This window comes from Gorilla gorilla, chromosome 3 (genome assembly GCF_029281585.2).
Source record: "Gorilla gorilla gorilla isolate KB3781 chromosome 3, NHGRI_mGorGor1-v2.1_pri, whole genome shotgun sequence".
In the NCBI taxonomy this organism is placed as follows: Eukaryota; Metazoa; Chordata; class Mammalia; order Primates; family Hominidae; genus Gorilla; species Gorilla gorilla.
Genome location: NC_073227.2, coordinates 49505731 through 49524127, shown reverse-complemented (window position 1 = coordinate 49524127; position 18397 = coordinate 49505731). Strand labels below are relative to the sequence as shown.

The 18397-nt window shown below is 41.7% G+C and overlaps 1 protein-coding gene across 8 annotated transcripts in view; it reads right to left on the bottom strand.

The window, feature by feature from the left end:
* The window catches only part of LIMCH1 (LIM and calponin homology domains 1), a 339607-nt gene that overhangs the window by 198471 nt on the left and 122739 nt on the right, over nucleotides 1-18397 (bottom strand). For all 8 annotated transcript variants that reach the window (XM_019025483.4, XM_055385614.2, XM_055385618.2 and 5 more), the window contains exon 2: nucleotides 7123-7193. In XM_019025483.4, the coding sequence (XP_018881028.4) occupies nucleotides 7123-7193 (71 nt within the window). The remainder of the gene's footprint in view (nucleotides 1-7122; nucleotides 7194-18397) is intronic.

The following is an 18397-nucleotide window of genomic DNA, read 5'->3' as shown; positions in this document are numbered from 1 at the left end:
CCTCATCACCAGGAAAAGGATGTTTTCCAGTTACTTTCATTTATACTTTAGAGACAAAATATAAGGAAGCCTGTCCCTTCTCTAGAATGACCCCACCAAAAAAATTGAAATATTTCATAGAATTATCCCTAAACAGGCAACATGAGAGCAGAAGAAACAAAAGAAGGGCTGGAATACCTCTGTCTCCTTTTGATGTGGCGACTAGATGACTTATCTCTACAAGGCTTATCAATTCTTGATTTCAGCATCAAGCAACACCAAAAAGTGAGGGAATCTTTTCGGCCTTCTAAGCCAATTACACCACTTCATGTTCACAAATAGAAATATGACTTTCATACAGCTCTGGTCAAAAGACATGAGATTCTAAAACACTTAAGAATTCATTTCCTTAAGGTTCTTGCAGTGAATGCTTCAGATAAGATAGAAAATGGTAAGCCACTAGCAGGCTCTTTCTCATCCACATATATCTATGCTTTCAAAGAAATAATCTTTACTATGACTAACTTAAAAATATTGAAGATTCCTTGTAGAACTAACTCATGTGTGGTCTGTACTTTTCTCAGGGGTTAAAGAAAATCACAGTGGCCATTAATGGTCTTTCTTGTGCAGAGTTCTTACCTGAACTCCCCAGTGACCTCACCTGGAGCCCCCATGCTGAAATATGTCATCTCCCGGGGTGATTTTGATGATCCTCAGTTTCCATCATTCACGCTGCCTGTAGGTGCTAGTTTTCTCTCTCTCCTGCCTCTGTAGTCTTTAGTCCAGGTCCACCTCTCTCATTTGTCTCCATCTGGTCTCAACCACTCTATCGAAAACTGAAACCCCTCCATCCTCCACTGACCCAGCCTCCTAACCTTTCAGCTCTCTCATGCCCTCACTTGTATTGAACCTGCCTTCTTAACCCAAGTGGGACTACCAGGCCCTTGATGGTTACACTCTTCTAGTGCCTGTCTCTCTCTTAAGTCTTCACTGGAAGCTCCTTCCTTGGGCAGGTGTGCCCAATATAGTCATATTGGTGATTCTGTCCGAACATTGGCCAGGGCAGGACATCTGACCTTGCCAAAGGTGAACACTAAGATAAAGCAAGAATTGGAAAATAATATAAAAGCAAACGGAAATATGAACCATCTACCTATATGAACACAAAAGCTCTAAAATCTTTTTCCAGTGGACTGACTTTAAAATCTTAGATGTTCTATATTCTGGTTGTATTTGTAAAACAGGCCTGCTATTATCACTTACCTCATTCGTTATCTATAGAGAATTTTTTAGCAATTAAGGGTAATGTAAAAGTATGGATGCCAATGGATTGGTGACACTCAAAAAGAGGAGGGAGAAAAGCTCTTTTCTTCAAAAAGACACAAGAATGACAGCTAACAAATGTAGAAAGAACAGAATTAGAAAGTCACCATTGTGCAACTCTCAGTGTAATGACTGATTCTGGAAAGTATCATCAATAGATACTAAAGCCATTGGATGAAAGATCTAGGGATATCAAGTTATTTCCACAACTTGAGTATCTTTCACAGATGACAAAAGAGAAAAGGCATATTAACAATGCATAAATCTTGGGGACATCACCTTGACCAATTATCACTCATAACATTACCAGCAATGGGACAAACCCTACTATGTCCCATGCCAAGAACATCACCCATGTGGTCTTGCTATAACTGTCTAACCTGGATTTAACCATGAGGAAGAAATTAGAAAAATCCAAATGTGAGATATATTCTACAAAATAGCTGGTCTGGAATCTTCAAACATGTTAATGTCATGAAAGACACAAAAGACTAGATGGATTGTTCTAGGTTTAGGGAAGCTAAAGAGGCATGGTAACCAAATGCAATGTGTGACCTTTGATTAGATCTTAGATTTTTTTTTTTCTTTTTTGAGATGGAGTCTTGTTCTGTTGCCAGGCTAGAGTGCAGTGGCACAATCTCAGCTCACTGCAATCTCCGCCTCCCAGGTTCAAGAGATTCTCCTGCCTCAGCCTCCAGAGTAGCTGGGACTACAGGCATGCGTCACCACGCCCAGCTAATTTTTGTATTTTTAGTAGAGACAGGGTTTCGCCATGTTGGCCAGGATGGACTCGATCTCTTGACCTCATGATCCACCCACCTTGCCCTTCCAAAGTGCTAGAATTATAGGCGTGAGCCTCTGCTCCCGGCCAGATCCTAGATTTTTAAAAAATCAGTATAAAGGATATTACTGGAGATACTAGCAACATTTAATTCTGGACTATGCTTTAAACGTTACTATATTATTGCTAAATGCCTTGAATGGTTACAGAGGATAATGTTCCTATATTTACAAGATCCACCCTGCAACATTTAGGAGTCAAGTTTCATGATGTTTGCATCTTACATTCAAATGGTTCAGGGAAAAAGAGGCATATATACACATGAAGAGATAAAGCAAATATGGCAAAATGATAATAATTAGTATATTGAGGTGCAGGGTATATGGATATTTATTGTATTATTCTTGTAACTTTTCTATAAATTTGAAATTGTCCAAAATAAAAAGGTGGGGGAGAAAACTTGTAAAGAGACTCCTGGGAAAACCTTTTGTAAAATGTTATTTAATTTACCCAAATAGCACTTTGCACTGCCCAAACTCAATTTCTTAACTTTACAAGGATAAACAATTTACATCTAAAATTAATTCCACAGTCCTTTAGAACTGGCAGTTTCTCTGTAAAGGACCAGATAGTAAACACTTTAGGCTTTGTGAGCCACATATAGACTCTTGTTTAATTTAGTTTGGTTTACAATCCTTTAAAAACGTAAAAAACATTCTTAGCAAGAAGGCCAGTTAAAAAAAAAATAAATAGGCCAAGGGCCATAATTTGCCAGCCCCTGATCCAGATATAGATATAGTCTACAGACTCTTATCTAAATAATAAAATCAGAGTCAGGAACACAAGTCAGAAAGTTTCTTTTCTAGAGTTATTTCAAAACAGGCCGGTGTATGTGCAGGGAAGTAGAGAATATCATCTGCTAATGACTCCAACCTGGGAGTAGCTTCTTTAAAGACTAACTCTCTACAGCCCTCCTTTTTGACTCGTAAGTCATCAAGGACACTGTGCCGTATATGATTAATATTTCTAACAGCATAACATTTGTCACATATTTGTGGCTGTGTCACACTTTGACCCCAGCCTCTTATTAAATACTCGGAAGAGGGTTCACACCATTTAAGCATTTAACCTCTGAAACTTCAACTACACACACACTTGGCAAAAACAACAGAGGAAGAAAGACATGAGTATGGCAAAAACACATCTACTGCCATTCCACTGGGCACAGGCACTCTATTTTATACTTGCTATCACTCTAAGTTATACATTTATGTATTAGTATTCCAGCATGGGAGTTGCATATTCAAAGCCATATGGAGTAAGAGATGTCCCAGGGTGATTTTAAGGGTATTCCATTTCCATCGCACATGCTGTATGTAGGTGCTCGTCTTTTCTCTCTCCTGTCTCTGTAGTCCTTAATCCAGGTCCACTATTCTCGTTTGTCTCCATCTGGTCTTGACTGCTCTATCGAAAACTGAAACTCCTACGTCCTCCACTGACCACAGCCTCCGACCCTTTCAGCTCTCTTCCCCTCACTTTTATTGACGCTGCCTTCTTAGCCCAAGTGGAACCACCAGGCCCTTGATGCTTACATTTTTCTAAGACCACCAACCACATGTAGTCCTTCTTTGTCCTCTGCCCAGCTGAGACTCAGTGGTTCACCCTCTGCACTGCCACCTTCCCCAAACTTACGTCTGCAGGCACTAATGCCCTCTCCTCTCTCCACCTGCCAATCTCTTTCTTTTCTCTCCCATTAAAATCCCAATTCTAGAACAGGGCAGTGATTAAGAGCAAGAGCTAAGGGATCAGACCTCCCAAACTTAATTTTTTTTTTTTTTTTGAGACGAAGTTTTGCTCTTGTTGCCCAGGCTGGAGTACAGTAGCACGATCCCAGCTCACTGCAACCTCCGCCTCCCAGGTTCAAGCAATTCTCCTGCTTCAGCCTCCCGAGTAGCTGGGATTACAGGCATCCACCACCAAGCCCAGCTAATTTTTTGTATTTTTAGTAGAGATGGGATTTCACCATGTTGGCCAGGCTGGTCTTGAACTCCTGACCTCAGGTGACCCATCTGCCCCTGCCTCCCGAAGTGCTGGGATTACAGGCGTGAGCCACTGTGCCCGGCCAAACTTAAATACTTTTTATCTGTGTGATCTTAGCCAAGTTATTTAATCCTTTGTACCTCAGTTACTTTCTCTGTAAAATAGGTATAATAATATTCCTTAGAGACCACAGTTAAGTTTGAAACCAGGCTGGTCAGGGGAAACCAGACCCCAGGACCAGAAGGTATCCTTCTGTTTGATGAAAATGATGAAGCTTTTTTTTTCTTCTTTAGACTCCTACAACAACTCAGGAAATTTTTAGTGAACAAAGATGCTGGTGTCTCTACACAGTTGCTACTAACATTTAGAGTGGATTCAACTCAGACAAAAAGATGAGCATTTGTTGAACAAAAGAAAGAATTCAACAATGCTGCTCATGTATTTGCCAACTGGGATAACAATGTTCCAAGATACCAACTGGGCTTCTATTTGCAATAACACAAAACTGGAAAGCATCAAATAATTTTTTAAAGCCTATATACTATAAAAAGCCCAATTCTAAGAAGAGCCAAACTGCTTAGTTTTCAAAATTTGAAATTGTAGAGAGTCCTCATATTTTTTAATGTTTCTGTGGTATGGGGTAGCTATGAATTAGACTCCTAATCACTGGCATCCACTAAACTCTCTCCGGTTCTAGAGAGTGGTACAGTCTTAGGTATTCTAATCTAATCTCCAAAGACAGGTGTTTGACACCTGTGTGACTCCACTGTCTGGGAGCCTTCAACTTCTAAAATCCTCCAGGCTGAGTGTTCCGGCTTTTGGCCCCCGCCATCAAACGATCCCACATTTTCAACAAAGGAAGTCCCCCTTTTTGCTAGATTGGCCTTGGGATACAAGTCCCAGAAAATACACCTGCTAATCTCAGTCTGTAGCAGCCTAACAGTCTCAACTTACACAAAACCTAGCCATAAGGGTGAGGAAGAAAACTCTTCCTCCCTTGTCCCCAGTCACCATTGCATGCAGCTCCTGGGTCATGGTTTTGGTTCTCACTGCTCTGCAAGTTCCATGCCTAGAAATTTGTGTGCATTTGGTTTCTCTGGCTCCTGACCCAGCTTTCTCTTGAAGGACCTAGCAGAGGTTCACGCTACTGGCTTTCCTTGCCTCTGGCCTCCTACGTGGTTCATTCCACTTTAGCAAACTCTTTGCGGGGGCTGCTAGCTAGAGTCCCACTGGGGAAACGAGAACTTGATCCCTAGTCCTCAGACTCCAAAGCTCATGCTCCTTCAAATACACCAGTGGGTCTAATCCCCTGTGATTAGAAGACTTAGACAATTTCATCCTACCTACCTGGGCATGAGAATATAGTGGAGAAGTGGATGCCTACAAGAATCTCTGGAGCAAATGTTAGGTAAACAAAAATTGGACCAAACACCCACTTCAATTGAACCAACATGGTCTGCATGAAGTAGATCAGATTTTGGCTAGTCTGTTAATATCAGGAGAGGGCTAAGCCCAGAATCATGGGAAAAGCAAGTGGTAGAACAGAGGGAAAGAGTTCAGAGCCTGACTGGCTTGCATCCACTGAGCTTGCATCCACTGAAGTAATTGCAGCTTACCTAAGAGTTAAGCTCTGATTTAGATGTAATAATGAGAAAAGAGGTGGTGAGGGATATACGAGTAGGGTGGAGAGACTTCGTAGGAAAGAGAATACGGAAACATCAAATAGAAGATACACATTTTTCTTTGAAGAAAGAAGAGCAGTGGGGAGGCAGAAAAAAATGCTGACAGGAGCTGTGTTGAGAGGTTGAACAAAATAGTCAACATTTGTACAGTGCTGCATAATCTTTGAAAGTGCCTCACTCACTCTATCCTTTTGAAGCTCATAAAAAGCCTACAAAATAGAGTTATAAATTTTTTATTATGATTTTAGAAAAAAATGAGACTTGGAGTGATTAAATGATTTAGCAGTAAAGTAAGAACATCAATCTCTAGCCCACAGGCTCCAAACCCACACTCCTTCTGTGTCATCATTGGTTCCCAAGCAATATTCTGAAAGTTGCCAAGAACAGGAGTTTATTCTATGTGATTCCACTGAAATCAAGTATAAGAGAAGGCAAAATAGGTGCTACTGTGATAGAGATCAGAACAGTGCTTGTCTCCAGGGGCTTGAGATTGAGTGAGAAGGGGCATGAGGAAACTTTTTGTTTCATATCTTGATTAGGTTACATACATGTACACATCTTTCAATACCCATTAGATTGTACAGTTAGGAGCTGTGTGTTTCATTGTATGTACATTTCACCTCAATAAAACAAAAATCAGTATTGAAATCACAAAACCTGTTAAATAAATGCAAATTTTGAAATCTTGAAATTTACGTCTATCCATAAATCTTGAAATTTATGTCTTTATAAGTATGAAGGCTCTGCTTATTTTGTATCTAGAGCTACTTCACAGGAGCCCTGAATTCTTCAAAACACAAAAATTAAACACTTTAGTTACTGTTCACATTTAAATTTTGCCAACAGCACAGATTAAACATATTCGAAATACACCAGTGAAACAGGCAAAGTGAGGAGCATTACCTGGCATGTTTTAAGATGTTGTAAGTATATAGAAGCACTGTTTTATTTTGGCACAAGCTGCTTTTGTTTGGGATTTAAAAGGGGAGAAAAGTTTTACTTTTACCACAATTAGGTCCACCCTTACAATTACATGGGCTCAAATTGATGCACAGTGAAAGATTATTGGAGCTGAACAGCAGCTACCAGATGCTCTTTCTCTGTCTTGTTTGCAGTTGCCACAGTCGCCACCACTCCCTACTGGCACACCAAGGCTCCCACACCGACTTGTGTTTCTTGTCTAGCCCAGGGATTTTTTGAGTTTCAGATTCAAACTGTGAATAAATTCAAAACAAAACACTAGAAGTCTTACAGCCAAACTGGATAGTATTAATGATGTTTTTTGAATAAAACCAACTGAATATAGGCTATACTTACTCGCAGAGGAGGATTCCATTTTCTAAACCTGTCCGAAAATCTTTATCACCAAAACTTCTGCCAGTTACTTGCTGCAAAAAAGAAAAGAGCACATAAGTTTTTCTTTTTAATCAAGAAGTCCAATCATATATATATGTGTGTGTGTACATATATATAACTGTGTGTGTACATATATATAACTATGTATGTGTATATATGTATGTGTATGTATGTGTATGTGTATGTATGTGTATATATGTATGTGTATGTGTATGTATGTATATGTGTATGTATGTATATATATGTATGTATGTGTATATATGTATGTGTGTATATATATAATTATATATATATAATTTTTTTTCAAGAATCTTGAAAAAACAGGTGGCATTCCAAGAATGGGGAAAATCTGTTAGGCCTGAATTTCCTTCCCATGTGTAGCTTTGCCTAGATCAGCTAAAGTTAAATTTAGACCATTTCTTTGAAGTCTTTTTTTCTATTTACTACCTTAAACAATATCTACCCTTCCTGATAAGAATTTCTTACTTTTGGGGGTTTGGGCACAATAAGTCAAGGCCACAGTCTCTTTCATGCAGAGGATCCACCCCATGCACACTTTCAAAAAAGCCTGGGGAAAGCACACCTGAGGATAAAGTCCTTATTTACTGAAACCTCCAGGGACTGAGGGAGAAGAGGATATGGATGTCTAATCTCAAGGGACTAACATCAAGATGGGAAGATTAAAGGCAATATCCATTAATAATATGGCATAAAACAGAAAAAATTAAAAGCTGGGAAAGAATAATTGTCTGACAGCACAGGATTGATAGCCACTCTTGGTGCCTCTGCCTCTCAGCAGCCCTGTGGCCTAGGCACCAGGGAGACATTTGTTCATGTGTTCATTCAGTAAATATGTATTGAACACCTAAAATATACCAGGTAAGTATACAGGCATCCCTCAATATCCATGGGGGAACGGCTGCAAAACCCATCTCGGCTACCAAAATCTGTGAATGCTCAAGTCTCTGATAAAAAATGTGTAGTATTTGCATATAACCTATGCACATCTTCCAGTACACGTAGAATCATCTCCAGATTACACCACATAATATAATATAAATGCTATATAAATAGTTGTTACACTGTATTGTTTAGGAAATAATGACAACAAAAACAGATGCTATTTTTTTTTGAATATTTTTGGTCCACAGTTGGTTGAACCCACAAATGTAGAACTCATAGATACGGAAGCCTGACTTGACTATATAAACCCTAAAGCAACCTCTAAAATAGCAAAATAAAGTTATAGCTAACAAACCAAGAAAGGAGATAAAATTGATCATAAAAAATACTAACAATTTAAAAAGCAACAAAAAAGGGAAAGGGGAACAAAGAACAGAAGGAGCAAATAGAAAAACAATATATTATAGACTTAAACCTGACCATGTCAATACTTACCTTAAATATAAATGGTTTAAACATCCCCAATTAAAAGACAGAGATTGTCAGAATGGCTAAAAAAGCAGGATCCAACAACTATGTACTGTCTACAGAAATGCACTTTAAATATAAAGACACAAAAAAGTTAAATAAAAGAATAAAACAAGATATACCATGATAACACTAATCAAAAGAAAGCTGGATTAACCATATATATATGGTTATATGTAAATCGTTGTTACACTGTATTGTTTAGGAAATAATTTTTTTCCAGGAAAGTCTGATATAACTATATATCAGACAAAGAAACTTTCAGAAGAAAAATAACAACAGAAATAAAATCATTTGATAATGATAAAGAGGTTCACTAATCAGGAAGATGTAAGAATCCTAAACATTCACACACCTAATTAAAAAGCTTCAAAATATGCAAGCCAAAACAGATAGAACTATACAGAGAAATGGACATATCCACAAATAGATTTAGAGATTTATATATCTCTCTTCAATAATTGACGGGACAAGTAGAGAGAAAAATCAATAACGCTATAGAAGACTTGACCAACACTATCTACCAAATAGACCTAAATGACATTTCTAGAATATTCCACCCTAAAACTGCAGAATGTACATTTTTTTAAGTTCACAGTGAGCATTTATGAAGACAGTCCAAATTCTGAGTCAGAACGCAAATCTCAACACACTTAAAAGAATTCATGAGAGCCGAAAAGAAAGGGAGAAAGTCCCTCTCCCTCCCCCTCCCCCTCCCCCTCCCTCTCCCTCCGGTCTCCCTCTCTTGCAGAGCCTGGACTGTACTGCCATGATCTCGGCTCGCTGCAACCTCCCTGCCTCGGGCTCCGGTGATTCTCCTGCCTCGGCCTGCCCAGTGCCTGGGATTCCAGGCACGCGCCGCCACTCCTGACTGGTTTTTGTATTTTTGGTGGAGACAGGGTTTCGCCGTGTTGACCGGACTGGTCTCCAGCTCCTGGCCTCGGGTGATCTGCCCACCTCAGCCTCCCGAGGTGCTGGGATTGCAGACGGAGTCTCACTCACTCAATGCTCAGTGTTGCCCAGGCTGGAGTGCAGTGGCATGATCTTGGCTTGCTACAACCTCCACCTCCCAGCCGCCTGCCTTGGCCTCCCAAAGTGCTAAGATTACAGCCTCTGCCCACCTGCCACCCTGTCTAGGAAGTGAGCAGCATCTCTGCCTGGCCGCCCATCGTCTGGGATGTGAGGAGCCCCTCTGCCTGGCTGCCCCATCTGGGAAGTGAGGAGCGCCTCTGCCCAGCTGCCACCCCATCTAGGAAGTGAGGAGCTCCTCTGCCCGGCCGCCCCGTCTGGGAGGAAGTGAGGAGTGCCTCTGCCCAGCTGCCCCGAATGGGAAGTGAGGAGCACCTCTGCCTGGCCACCCCCTCTGGGAAGTGAGGAGCACCTCTGCCCGGCCGCCCCGTCTGGGAGGAAGTGAGGAGCACCTCTGCCCGGCTGCCCTGAATGGGAAATGACGAGCGCCTCTGCCTGGCCGCCCCCGTCTAGGAAGTGAGGAGCGCCTCTGCCCGGCCACCATCCCGTCTAGGAAGTGAGGAGCGTCTCTGCCTGGCCGCCCCATCTGGGAAGTGAGGAGCGCCTCTGCCCAATTGCCACCCCATCTAGGAAGTGAGGAGCATCTCTGCCTGACCGCCCATCGTCTGGGATGTGAGGAGCGCCTCTGCCCGGCCGCCCAGTCTGGGATGTGAGGAGCCCCTCTGCCTGGCCACTCCGTCTGGGAAGTGAGGAGCGCCTCTGCCCGGTCGCCACCCCATCTAGGAAGTGAGGGGCACCTCTGCCCGGCCGCCCCATCTGGGAGATGAGGGGTGCCTCTTCCCGGCCACCCCGCCTGGGAGGTGAGGAGCGCCTCTGCCCAGCTGCCCTTCGTCTGGGAGGTGGGGAGCGCCTCTGCCCGGCTGCCCTGTCTGGGAAGTGGGCGCCTCTGCCCGGCCGCCCCATCTGGGAGGTGAGGGGCATCTCTGCCCAGCCGCCCCGTCTGGGAGGTGAGGAGTGCCTCTGCCCGGCCGCCCCATTTGGGAGGTAAGGGGCATCTCTGCCCGGCTGCCACCCCATCTGGGAAGTGAGGAGCGCCTCTGCCCGGCCGCCACCCCGTCCGGGAGGTGAGGGGCGTCTCTGCCCGGCTGCCCTGCCTGGGAAGTGAGGAGCGCCTCTGCCCGGCCGCCCTTCGTCTGGGAGATGGGGAGCGCCTCTGCCCGGCCGCCCCATTGGGGAAGTGGGCACCTCTGCCCGGCTGCCCCATCTGGGAGGTGAGGGGCGTCTCTGCCCGCTGCCCCGTCTGGGAGGTGGGGAGTGCCTCTGCCCGGCCACCCATCGTCTAGGAGGTGAGGAGCGCCTCTGCCCGGCCGTCCCGTCTGGGATATGGAGAGCGCCTCTGCCCGGCCACCCCGTCTGGGAAGTGAGGAGCGCCTCTGCCCGGCTGCCCCATCTGGGAAGTGGGGGGCGCCTCTGCCTGGCCGCTCTTCGTCTGGGAGGTGGGGAGCGCCTCTGCCCAGCCGCCCTGTCTGGGAGGTGGGGAGCGCCTCTGCCTGGCCGCCCCGTCTGGGAGGTGAGGAGCACCTCTGCCCGGCCGCCCATCATCTGGGATGTGAGGAGCGCCTCTGCCTGGCCGCCACCCGATCTGGGAGGTGAGGAGCGCCTCTGTCCGGCCACCACCCTGTCTGGGAAGTGAGGTGCACCTCTGCCCAGCCACCCCGTCTGGGAAGTGAGGAGCGCCTCTGCCCGGCCGCCCCCTCTGGGAAGTGAGGAGCGCCTCTGCCAGGCCGCCCTGTCTGGGAAGTGTACCCAACAGCTCTGAAGAGACAGTGACCATCGAGAACGGGCCATGATGACGATGGCAGTTTTGTCAAAAAGAAAAGGGGGAAATGTGGGGAAAAGAAAGAGAGATCAGATTGTTACTGTGTCTGTGTAGAAAGAAGTAGACATAGGAGACTCCATTTTGTTCTGTACTAAGAAAAATTCTTCTGCCTTGGGATGCTGTTAATCTATAACCTTACCCCCAACCCCATGCTCTCTGAAACATGTGCTGTGTCCACTCAGGGTTAAAAGGTTTAAGGGCGGTGCAAGATGTGCTTTGTTAAACAGATGCTTGAAGACAGCATGCTCGTTAAGAGTCATCACCACTCCCTAATCTCAAGTACCCAGGGACACAAACAGGGCCGAAGGCCACAGGGACCTCTGCCTAGGAAAACCAGAGACCTTTGTTCTCATGTTTATCTGCTGACCTTCCCTCCACTATTATCCTATGACCCTGCCACATCCCCCTCTCTGAGAAACACCCAAGAATGATCAATAAATAAAAAAAAAAAAGGGAGAAAGAAAGAAAGAAAAAGAAAGAAAGAAAGAAAGAAATAGCAGCAGAGCCTACAGCTGACTCTCCAACAACACAGGTTTGAACTGTGTGGGTCCACTTACGCATGGATTAAAAGTGACACTGAGTGTGCTGGCCTTTCCTGCCTCTCTATTTGCTCCATCTCTTCTGTCTCTGCCACCCCTGAGACAGCGAGACCAACCCCTCCTCCTCCTCAGTCTACCCCATATGAAGATGAGGATGAATACCTTTATGATAATCCACTTCCCCTTAATGAATAGTAAGTAGATTTTCTGTCCCTTATGATTTTTAATAACATTTTTTCTCTAGCTTACTTTATTAAAAGAGTACAGTATATAATATATATGACATATACAATATTTGTTAATTGACTACGTTATTGATAAGGCTTCTGATCAACAGTAGACTGCTAGTAAAGTTTTTGTGGACTCAAAATTTCACGTGAATTTTCTACTGAATGGGGAGTTGATGCCTCTGAACCTTGCATTGTTCAAGGGTCAACTATATATATATTTTTTCAAGTGCCCATGTAACTCTCACTAGATAACTCATAGCCTTGGAAATAAAATGAACTACATAAATTTAAAAAATAAAAAAATTAAAAAAAGAATTCATACAAAATATGTTATCTGATTGCAATGGAATTAAATTCTAAGCTAATAACAGAAATATCACTGGAAAATCCCCAAATATTTTTAAACTAAATAACATAATTCTTAATAACCCACTGATCAAAGAAGAAATCAAAAAGAAATTACAATGTATTTTGTAGTGAAAGAATATGACAATATCAAAATGTATGGAAAGACACTAAGGCAGTATTTAGGGTAAAGAAATGCCCAAAATGCCCATATCAGAAAAGATCATCTCAAATCAATGAATTGTGCTTTATCTCATCAAATTAAGGCCAAATTAAGTGAAGAAAGGGGGAAAACTCAGGAGTGAAATCAATCAGATACAAAACTGAAAAACAATAGGGAAAAATCAAAGAAACCAAAAGCTGGTGGGGGGTTTTGTGGGATCAATAAAATTTAGAAACCTTTGGCTACATTAGTAAACTCTTAGCCAATAAAATTAGTAACCCTTTTGTTTTTAGTCAAAAAAGAAAGAAGGCAGAAATTACTGATATCAAGAATGACAGCAATGACATTATTACAGATACTATAGATACTAAAAGGATAACAAGAAAAATTATAAATAAATTTGTACCAATAAATTTGTCAGCTTAGATGAACTTGATAAATCCCTTGACACGAACAGCCATAGTTCACTCAACAAAGACATAGAAAGATACCCTTCTCACAAAGAAAATGTCAGGCCCAGAAGGCTTACCTAATAAACATATCAAATATTTAAGGAAGAAATAATGCAATTCTACACAAACTCTTCCAGATAATTGAAAAGGAAAGAATACTTCCCAATTCATTTTACTAGGTTAATATTACTCTGATATCAAAACCAGACAGATATTATAAGACACATACACAGAAAATATGCCAAAATGTATTTCTTCACAATGGAATCATATATGACTTTTACTTTACTTTTTAAATTTTTCAATATTTTCCTAAAACTTTCTACAATATTTGTTACTTTAACCATCAGAAAAATCAAACAAGACTTTTTGTTCCAAAAATCATCTAAAGAAACTAAATGGTCTCAATTTTTCCTTATAAACCAAAGTTTAAATTCTATCATAAAACATGCTCATTAACCACTCCCACTATGTAATGTTACAAACAATTATTTTGTTAGTATCCTCTCATTCTTATTTGAGGGAGGGTAAGAAAATGAATTTTAAAAAGTCATTCTTAACAGTTTATGAATATTGAGTTTTCCCAAAATAAAGAAATTAAGAAAGATCCCATTTAAAAAGCTAATATTTTAAACATAGACTTTAAACATATTGGCATTTCTTTCCCAGAATCTGTCCATGATTTGTCTGCCACTGATGTGACATCTGTCAGAATGATTTACATTTTGGAAACATCACTAAGCCTCTCTATAATACTAACTTTGTTCACCAAGAAGTGATTGGAAAGGTTCTAAAACAGTTTTTCATACGTCTTTACATTTTTGTTAAAAGCATTATGTTCTAGTGAAAACAGTGCCAACACTGACAGCCCAACAAAGTTTAGCTACATTTATTTCAGAATCTCTGGTTCAGTTTACCTAGGCCTTTCTCCATGTATTGAGCAACAATGATGAGCAGGATCTAGAGATAGAACCACAGATGAACTGTGGCCACTGTGTGCAGGAAGCTCACCGATTGCTGAGAAAAGCAATCTAAACTCTTATGATAAATACAAGATAACATAACTATTAAGAATCTATAGAAAAAAAAAAGCACTTTGGGAGGCCAAGGCAGACAGATCAGGAGGTCAGGAGATTGAGACCATCCTGGCTAACACGGTGAAACCCCATCTCTACTAAAAATACAAAAAATTAGCCGGGCGTGGTGGCGGGTGCCTGTAGTCCCAGCTACTGGGGAGGCTGAGGCAGGAGAATGGCGTGAACCCAGGAGGCGGAGCTTGCAGTGAGCCGAGATCACACCACTGCACTCCAGCCTGGGCGACAGAGCGAGACTCCATCTCAAAAAAAAAAAAAAAAGAATATAAAAAAATTGGTACCCCACATACAACCTAAATTGTTCATGTACCACTTAAAATTATCTTAGTATGTAATGCATAGCCACTGAAAATTTTCAAGTAGAGGTTGATACAATAATCTAAAAGTCAGTCTGCTAATCAAAAGTCCCCCAAGATGTAGTCTGATCAAATTCAATTTCTTAGACCCAATTCTGGGAATAGGCACCATGTGTTTGCAGGAAGATGCTAGTTTCCACCTCTGTTCCTCCTCCTCTGCTCTCTGTTGTCCCTCTCCCATGCCCATTAGGACCGAGCACGGTCTTCACACTGCTCTCCACCGATTCAAATGCCATCCATTCCATCTATTTAGGATAGATGCACTTGGATCTTTGTTAGGAGGATCAACAACTGTACAGACTGCAGAAATTCAATAAGGACCAAGCCACTGAAAATTTGGCCCTTAGACCAGTAGCAGCAGCATCTTCACCTGCAATTCATGTTAGAAACACAGATTCTCGGCCGGGCGTGGTGGCTCACACCTGTAATCCCAGCACTTTGGGAGTCCGAGGCGGGTGGATCACGAGGTCAAGAGTTCAAGACCAGCCTGGCCAACATGGTGAAACCCCATTTCTACTAAAAATACAATACATATATGTATGTGTGTGTATATATATATATGTGTGTGTGTGTGTGTGTGTGTATATATATATTATCAGCTGGGCATGGTAGCGTACATCTGTAATCCCAGCTACTTGGGAAGCTGAGGGAGGAGAATCACTTGAACCCAGGAGGCAGGGGTTGCAGTGAGCCGAGATCACACCACTGCACTCCAGCCTGGGTGACAGAGCAAAACTCTGTCTCTGTCTCAAAAGAAAAAAGAAAAAAAGAAAGAAAGAGACATAGATTCTTAGTGCTCCCATCCCCTCTAAGAACTACTAAATCATAACTGGCATCTTAAAAAGATCCCCATATGATTCCTATGCACAGTACATTTCACAAAGCCCTCACCTCATATACTAAACTAAGCCAGCAGTTCAGAACCACAGAGGGAAGACCTTCCACTGGAGTCAGGATTTGGGATGGCCTGTCTCAACAACCCCTCTCAGCAACATCTTTATAATATGTTTACAATATCACACATTCTATATACTAACTATAAAGACTGCTAATTCCTGTTCCCCTCATGATAGCATAAGCCATTGCTATAAACAGCAAAACAGCTGCCAAGAATCAACCACCAGTACCAACAGTCCATTTGCAGGGTACATAAAAAGTGACTGCCTTCCCTTACTGTGCCACCTGGATCCTGCCTGACGAAGGACTCTCAGTAACTTTCCAGACAAGGCACTGGGCAAACCATCAGCTCATGATCACTCTCCAAAGACACAAGGGCAGGATGGGAAGCTTAGGAGAACGGGAAGCTTAGCAGAGCTCTTAAAAAGAGCCTGAGATGGAAGTGATGAAGAGAGAGCCCAGGTTCAGAAGCAATCAGGGGCCCGTAGGGGAAAAGCTGCATGCAACGTCAGGAGCACTTCATCAGTCCCCCAAATCCTGCTCTCTCATCCTCTTGATCCTTGCCCATTGATCACTTAATCCTTACAGCTCTATCTTTGCAGCTGTTTAGCCAAAATCTTAAGAGTTATGCTTGACCTCTATCTTTTCACACCTAACCACACCTATCAACAAATCCTGTTGATTCTCCCTTCAGAACTTAGCCAGAATCATTGCTTCTCACTGCCTGCATTCTATTGTCTTTTTCCAAGCCACTGTCATCTTACACCTACATAGGTCAAGGGTCTCCTAACTGGTCTTGCTGCTTCTACCCTTGCCTCCCTTCCATCTATTCTCAAGCCAGCAGCCAGGGTAATCCTGTAAAATTAGATCATGCTACCATTCCACTCAGACCCTCGCTCCCACTCCCATAGCTCCCCATCTCACTCAAGGTTAAGTGAAAGTTCTCATAGTTCCCTAATGGTGAGCAACATAAAACCAAAGGAGTAAACATACAAACACACAAACTAATGGGCATGCATGGACAAAAACTATTGGACACTACTGTCTTAAAGGTGGGCATAATAAACTTCCACATATATCTCCATTCAAGGGGACCCTCAGAAGTACTTACGGTGGCAATTATGTCACCAACTATGCCCTGTGTGCCTTTCAAGAAAGCCCAATAGCAGATTTTTCTTGCTTTATGCTTTAGGATTAATTCACTAACCAAAATATTTCCTGGAGGGACACGAAGATTAACACTATCCATGAATGGATAATTCACCAAAATCTTGATGATTTTAAAGGAAAAGAAAAGTGTTCATCTGCTTTAGCAGTTACACCAAAAGCAGAAGCAAGAGGCGATTTTAATGTGTCATCACACTATTTTATGGAAGTAATTATTGAGGAAGCTCATCTGTATCCTATTTCCTTTCCACAGGACTAAAAGGTAATTATGTTTATAAGTTTGTCTATGTCAATGGCACTGCTCTGAACCATCCAAATAAGAAACATGGGGGACTTTAAAAAAAAAAACAGTCTAATAAAGAAAACCACACAACTTTATGGCAACATTTTCACAGTGTGTTTACAATGTGATATAAAACACTGTATATGAGTATGCTCCACTCTGCTAATTTCTTTGTAACCATTGTTATTATGTAATTGCCATAAAAAGTCAAAGGCTGCCAAGAATCAGTCTCGCAGCCTGATCGTTCCCATTTTTATAAAAGGTATTTTAGAAATATTTTCATTAATCTTTGGTTGTTTTTTGAAAGCAATCTGGTAGACAAACTAGAGTCCACTCACAAACTGTCTGAAGAAGAGTTTAAACAAATGTTGACAAACCCTATTATAATGATCTTAAGAGGAGATTCTGTTGGCTGATAAATAATGGTGCCTAGATTCAAGCAACTGGAACAAAATACTAGATTTAACAGATTTTGGCAACTTTTGAAAGACATGAATATATTCCCTAAATTGTACAAAAGCAGGCACACTTTTCAGAAGACCGTGATTTCCTCCTACAAACACCTCATTAGTTCACTGAAGATAATCTGTAGCTTATTATGCTTACTCTCTTCTGATTTATATTTGACTTAATTCACAAGAAGAACATCTCTGCATATTTTTATACCTAAATTGTGAAATAAAGCATAACAAAATTTATCTTACTTTTGACATTTTCTGAGGAATAAACCCTTTGTGGGATTGCTAGAAACAATCAAATCAAAATTCTACAGAAGTGCTTTGTAAACATTGATGAATCACACTCATGTAAGCCATAATTAGAAATCAACCAATCGATCATTTACCAAATACCTGTTTTATGTCAGTCAGTGTAAAAGGTGTAAGACCAAAATGACAAGATCTGGTCCCAACCCTGTAGAAATCACAGTCCAGGGAAAAAATAAAACATTAGAAAACAATAGATTGATGGAAAAGATGTGTGGTTTTCAATAAATTAATGGAAGAGAGTTACAAGAGCATGGAAGAAGCAATGAACACAAATTGCATAACTGAAGAAATAGCTGAATGATAAGAGCTCACATTCATATCACAACTACAATATGCCCTCTCTGTTCTAAATGCTTGTCACATATTAATTTATTTAAACCTCATAACAACTTTATGGCGTTTGATTATTGCTTCTATTTTAAAGCCAAAGAAATCCAGGCACAGAAAGGTTAAGTAACTTGCCCAAGGGCTCAAAACTAGTAAAAAACAGAGCCTGGATTTAACCCAGGGAATGTGTCTACAGAGTTGATGTCACAGTTAAGCACCCTTTCGTGCAGCATTTGAGCAAAATATTATGGGAGGGCTGAAGAATAAACTCTCTCTCCTAAGACAGTCAGGGAGGGCCCTTGAGCGGCTGACATTTGAGTTGGTCCTGAGATAAGAA